This window comes from Coturnix japonica, chromosome 17 (genome assembly GCF_054131305.1).
Source record: "Coturnix japonica strain WE chromosome 17, WE-NBRP24, whole genome shotgun sequence".
Classification (NCBI taxonomy): domain Eukaryota; kingdom Metazoa; phylum Chordata; class Aves; order Galliformes; family Phasianidae; genus Coturnix; species Coturnix japonica.
The window spans coordinates 3,507,453-3,514,135 of NC_140679.1; the positions used below are offsets into that span (position 1 = coordinate 3,507,453).

General features: G+C 48.3%; 1 protein-coding gene across 1 annotated transcript; it reads left to right on the top strand.

The window, feature by feature from the left end:
• Positions 1-3,646: 3,646 nt before the first annotated feature.
• On the top strand, positions 3,647-6,389 carry LOC146758056 (rho GTPase-activating protein 32-like). The gene is made up of 4 exons (XM_085518657.1): positions 3,647-3,897; positions 4,602-4,738; positions 4,987-5,325; positions 5,966-6,389. Exons 1-3 carry the CDS (start codon positions 3,647-3,649, stop codon positions 5,139-5,141), a joined length of 543 nt encoding a protein of 180 aa, XP_085374783.1. The 3' UTR covers positions 5,142-5,325; positions 5,966-6,389.
• Positions 6,390-6,683: the final 294 nt, after the last annotated feature.

Here is a 6,683-nt window from a genome sequence, read left to right on the forward strand (position 1 = left end):
GTTTCACAAGGAGCATGCCTTGAGATGCATTCAGATAATGAGACAAGTGCTGTGCTCCTAAATCTAGCATGTGCTTCTACTTCCCATCGAGATCTAGTAGATAATTTCTTTAACATTCATGATGAGGGTTTTGTTTTTATTTTTTTCTGGTCTATTATTTTGAGTGAAAGAAAAGGGTATGCTTTTATTTAAGCGTGCTTTTGATTGCAACATGCTTCTATATTAAATGTAACCTACTGAATTCCTCATGATAGCATACGAGTACTTGCGTGTATCTGTTCTCCCTAATAGAGGGAGAAGAGACTCAGTGAACCTGGACAGTGTTACCCAGGGTTGTGAGAACAGCTGAATGATTGTTGAGAACTGGTCAACTCGTGAGCCTGAGACCTGGGATCCTCCATCCTAGGGTGGAACTTTACTGGAGCATGTGGATGCCACCAAAACAAAAGGACTGTGTACAATAGACTGAGAGTTTGCTGAGTTTCTTGGTTGACAGAAAGCACAACTAACTCAGCAGCAAGTGACATATTTGGGATAGGAGATGACAGCTGGACTTTGAACCTTAAGGACTGCCAAGAAAGAAGCCATCTGCTCAACCCCTGAGCTGCAAACTGCCAAGGAACTCCATACGTTGCCAGGAATGACAGGAGGGTGCCGACCATGGATACACAGCTACGGACTGATGGTAAACTTCAAACAGCTTGAAGTGAGTAAGGGATAGCGAGGGTGCACTGGTGCTCAATATTCAGGAAGCCTATAAATCTACAGTGGGCCAAAGAATACCAGTTTTAATATCTCATGCAGTGTTTACTGTATTGGAGGCAAAAGGTGGACATTGGCTCTCACCCCAAAGATTCCCGAAATACCAGGCCATCCTGGTGGAGCAGGGTGATATAGAAATAATTGTAACTACTATTGCCAGCCCAGTATCTTTCCTTAGCGGAACTCCCCTGGTGGAGAACCAGGATGACATGACTGCTTTGAAACAACTGAAGCTGCACATTACATCCAGTCGGTCGGAGCTGAAGGACGAACCCTTAGAAGATGCAGAAGACGCCTGGTTTACCAGCAGCTGCAGTTTTGTGAGACAAGGAGGCTGTAAGGCAGGACATGCAGTAACTGCTACTGAGCAGGGAATGGAAGCACAACCATCAGCCGTGGGGACTTCACCTCAGAAGGCTGAAATAACTGCCTTGACGAGAGCCTTAATGATATGGACGGATGCTAACTATGTGTTTGGGATGCCACATGCTCATAGTACCATCTGAAAAGAGCAAGTATTGCTCACACACAAGGAAAAGAGCGTGATGTAAATCTACCAAGGGTAGAGTTTGATTTTGAGTTGGATTTTCTGGGCTTTGAGACACGTCTTCCAGATGCACACTGTGTTATTTCTGATGTGTTGACCTGTTGAGGTCCAGCCTTAAATGAGGATTCAAGTAATACCATAGCAGGAATGGTTTAGATTGGAATTGGAATGCAGAAGGTTGGAGCCCGCAGGAGCAGGGAGTTGTGTTTTGAGTTTTGTGTTCAGTTCTTGGCCCCTCACTGCAAGAAGGACACTGAAATCCTGAGATGTGTCCAAAGAAGAACACTGAAGGTATGAGGTTTCTAGAGCACAAGTCTCTTTGCAAGCACTATCTTAGAGGCAGCCTTGATTTCTCCTGCCCCAAGCTTTGTGCCACAAGAGCTCTCCTGCTTCTCGCTGTGATGTGAGACCATATGGAAGGCTCTGCAGAGGTCCTTCCTTTTCTTGACTGTATTTTGTGTGGCTTTGGACTTGTTTTCGTCTTTCCCAAAGCCCTCTGCCCAATTCTGTGTCCTTCTCTGCAGCCTTGAATTCGATTCAGAGCAGGTTCCCAAGCTCAGTGTCTGAGACATTCACAGCGTGAGCTCCCTGTGCAAGATGTATTTCAGGGAGCTCCCGAGCCCTCTGCTGACTAAGCATCTCTATGCCAAATTCTCGGTAAGCTCAGGGCAGTGTCTTGGAAATGACACGTACCTGTTCCCTGGGCGTCCTGGCTAGTGGTTGCAGCATTGCCCCAGCTCTGAGGTCTTCTTTCTGTTAGCCCCATGAGGCATGTCTTTGCCACATCCTGCCTCTCACTTGATGGCACTTGTGGTGGTGCCAGGAGGTGCTTATTTAAGCTATTCACAATGGTTGTGAGAATTCCCTTTCCTTTGCTGTTCCCCTGCTATTGATAGTATGGGGTTAATAGCAAAGGGGACTTGGAGTCAAATGCCTGCTGTGAGGAGCTGCACTGCGCAATCAGGCTGTAAAGCCCCCCAGAGCTTGCACTGCTTGGCCTTGATGGCACAGGCTGTGTGTATAATCAGGAGGGGTGTTAACTCTTTGAAAGGGCTGATAATAGCAAGACAAGGGGAAATGGTTTTAATTTGAAAGACGGAAGATTTACGTTGGGTGGTAGGGGGAGATTCTTTACTAGGAGAGTGCTGAGGTCCTGGAACAGGCTGCCCAGGTACGTTGTGGATCCCCCAACTGTAGAGGTGTTCAAGGCCAGGTTAGATGTGGCCCTGGGCAGCCTAGTAAATGTGGAAGATAGGTGGCCCTGCCAGGCAGGGAGTGGAGCTTCATGATCCTTGAGGTCCCTTCCAACCCGGGTCATTCTGTGATTCTGTGTTCCCCAGATGCCTCTTGGAAGTCATCAAGTCTGCCTCAGTGCTGACCACCAGTGCACTGTCCCCATGGGACTTAATAAGACACTTGGTGTCTCTGGCTGGGATCTGCTCGGTGATAAACATGCACGTGAAGAACTTAGCGATAGAGTGGGCTCCAAACCTCTTAAGGTAAACTTCTTTTTCCATTTCAACACGATGCTTAGTTCTGCTCTCCCCCAACCCCAGGGGCACAATTTCTAGATGACAGTTTCTACTCACTTGTTTAGCTGGGACAGCTGTGTCCCTGATCATCCAGGATAATTTCGTCAGTGGCATCGCTGTTTGCCCGCTGCGGAAGTCTCCAGAGCCCAACCTGACAGTTTTTGGCTTCAGAAATTCAGACTTGGGGAAATGACCTTGGGGAAATGACTTGTAAGATCTGCCTTTTCTTCAGATCCCAGCAGAGCCAATCTTCCTGCGCCATTGAAGCTGCCTGCATGGAGCTGCAGACTCAGTCAGCTGTGGTGGAATTCCTCATCAGCCACACAGATGTCATCTTCTGCTCCGAATCCACACCAGCCATGGGAGAGTGAGCAGGTGAGTGTCTTCCTCCATTAGCTTGATCTTGATCTGGCACCTTGATCCAATCCAGGTCTTCTCCAAGACCTTTGAAAATTCTATTACTGTCGAGGAGACAGCAGGCTTCTGGGCTTAGGTTAGAATATGGTGCCCCATTCCTGGATCCTTAGTGTGTCCAAACACAAGCCTTACTTGGAGAAAACCATCACTGCTGTTAAGATTTTTTGCCAGCAGGTGAAGCTTGATTGAAATGTGGCAGCAAAGCTTTCTGGAATCCCAGCCCCCTAGTTTTTCTAGGATTTTTGTTTGCCTGTTTTTGATACAGTGAGCTGCTCTTAATTGTGGCTGTGTCCTTTGCCATGAGCATACCACTGAGCACACAGTTATTTTGAGCTCCTCTACTTCCAGTGGCTCGGATGAGCAATTCTGAGAGATATGCAGTACTGGGATGGCTGTGCTGTTGCTTCCTCCGCCGTCTCACCTGTGTTTTTCCCTTGCAGGGCACAGTTCTCTGCCTGGGCCCAAGTCTGTGTGGGTCTCTCCATCCACAAAGCTGCTCACCGTGCAGGAGGCACAGGCTGAGAGGAGAGGCCAGAGCAGCTCTCCTGTTGCAACACAGAGCAGCAATATACAAGTGGAGGAAGGGCCTGCAGCTGTACTGAGGAACTTCGACGCAATCATTGATTTTCCATCTGAAAGGTAAAGAAAGAGGAATTCCTTTCCAGCCCCTATCATCATTGTTCAGGTGATTTCTATTGGTTTATTTTTTGTCCATTGTATCTCCAAGCACTCAACTAAAAAACAGTTGCCCTACTGGCTCAGAGGAGCCACACAAGGGTGCATTTCCTTCCTGGTTGGGCAGGCAGTCACAAGATGCAGAAAGCCACGCTAGTGTCTATCTTGGTCTGTGCTGCCTGTACCTGGAAACGCTGGGGTTTTCCAGATTTCAGGGCCACGCACCTGAAACCAATTGCACTTCTCCTGTAAGAAGAGCTGTTGGTCAGACTTGCTGGCACTAGAAATTAAAGATGGCAGTGAGCTGAGGCCGAGGAGGTGTTAACGTAAGAGTCAGAGATGCTTTTGAGCTTCCCTTATGGCTGCCCAGTTCCTCAGAAAGCAGTTACGCCTGCCAGCTCCTGTCCTTTCCTGCTGCTGAGCCTTTGCTCACATGCTCTGCATCTTGCTCAAAATGGTTGAGAGGAATGTAGCCAGCAGGACTTTTGGGGGCTAAGCTGTAGGAATGGAAGCATCTCTGAATGAATCTTTGAAACAGAGGGCTTTTCTAAGCTGTGTTTCAGCAGAAACCAGGCATTGCCAGGAGCAGGCAACTGTCATCAAGGGCTCGGTGCAGCTTGTCACTCACCCTGCACCACGACTGACAACATGCTGTTTTGTCTCTCCAGACCATGTTCTCCCAGAAAGAGGAAGGAATCACCAGCTGGCAGTTGGCGTTCCTGCTTATTCCTGGGCAAACCATCCCCTGTGGCCAAATGCCAACTGCAGAGCAGTGCCAGGGAAGCAGAAGTCGTGGTCCTGACAGGTAAGGGTGAAAATCCAGCTTTCAAAAAGCTGCTTGTCAGCAACACAGGTAGAATTCATGCTTTCAGTGGGCTTGTACCTCTTTCTGTATTCCTGCATTCGAGCCCGTGTCTGACATCTTTGGTTGACTCCTGTCTTTCCCAAATGAGTCTCGCAAGCTGCTTGAAGCCTGCTTGACAGGCAGCACCAAGCCTTTGCCTCCTTGGATAGTGAAAGTTTACACTAACTGCTGTGTATCTACTCTTTCAGGTGAATCTATCCCTTGCCAGCACAGGAACCCACCGGCAAGTAGCGATGATGCCTGGTGTGCTTCCATCAATGGAGTGCAGTTAGGATGCATGAGTCACTGCAGTTTCAAGGACAGCCTTCCACGTGACAGCAATGATGGAGAGAAGGAGGTCTGACCTATTCAGTTTTGAGCCCCTCCATGCAAGAAAACCTTGCGGTTCTGGAACGTCTTCAGCTACGAAGGTAGTGAGTGGTCTGGAGCACAAAACTTACGAGGAGCTGCTGAGGGAACTAGGATTGTTCAGCATGGAGAAGAAAAGGCTCAGGGGAAACCTTATAACTCTCTATAACTTCCTGAAGGTAGGTTGTAGTGAGCTGGGGGTTGGCCTCTTCTCTCGAGTAATCAGTGAGAGAACTAGAGGGAATGGTTTTAAGCTGCGCCAGGGAAGATTCAGGCTGGACATTAGGAAATATTACTTCTCAGAAAGGGTAGTCAGGCACTGGAATGAACTGCCCAGGGAGGTGGTGGAGTCACCGACAATGGGAGTGTTCAAGAAACGTTTGGATGTGCTGTATGGAATATGATTTATCCGGGAAGTATTGGCAATGGTTGGACCAGATGATCTTCTAGGTCTTTTCCAACCTTGATAATTCTGTGATTCTGAGCTGAGAAACTTTTCTTGCTCAAGTCCTGCTTCCAAGTTTAACCACCTACGGGGAAGTAGATGTCACTTTTCTAGTGTCCTTCAATTCCGTGTCCGCATTTTCCTAAAAGTAAAAGAATTTGGAGGTAACCAGCTGCAGTGAAGTGAGCGATTTCAGTGCCTGTTTCTGATGGTGGCAATGAGTTCAGAAGTCACACTGAATTGACGACTCCTGTTTCCATTCTGACAAAGGCTGTAGTTGCAGCTGACTTCCCAAGGCTGCCATACGTGGTGGTGACGCAGCCTTGGGCTTGTGCGTTTGCATGACTCCCACCTTTCCTTTATGTGTCTTGCAGGTCAGCTGGTGCTGGAAGCGGCCGGTATCTGAGTAGGAATGAAGGTGAGTGCAGGAGCAGCTGCTGAGGGGAGGAAGGAAGTCCATGCTAATGAGCTCTGAAGCATCTGCGGGTCCGGTACCAGAATAGGCAGCAGTGATGCAGGGGGCTCCCCAGCAGGAAGCTGGCTGATCCAAATGCTTGCTGAGAGTTTGGAAGCCCAAACCCTTATGGTCTCTGTAAGGGTGGCTAATAAAAAGATGTTAACCAAGATGGTGGTAAATAGTCAAAGGTTGTTAGCAAAGGAAAACTCACCAATGTCGATGTTTTGACCAGAAAGCTGAGGCAGTCTCAACTGGGGAGCAATCTCCAAGAGATGCTGCCTCAGTGGTGGTCAGCCTTTAAATGAGGTCTCAGAGGAGGTTGAGTCGAGGTCCACCCCTTCTGGGAGCACAGCTAGATTACTCTCACCTGTGCTCCCGCAGCTGACCCAACACTTGCCTCAGCTGATTAATCAGAGGTTCAAGCTGTGATTTCCCATACAGTCTCTAAGCTGAAGGCAGCATCTCCTTGATCTGATGGTGGTGTGCCTGAGTGAGGGAGTGATCCAAGCTGGATGCAGAAGAGTCATCTTAATTTCTCTGCTATTTTACTTCAGATGACACCTATTGGGTGTTGGTTTCTTAAAATTTGGATCTAGGAGGTGGCCTCTCCCTTTGCTTCTGGTGAAAGCACAGAA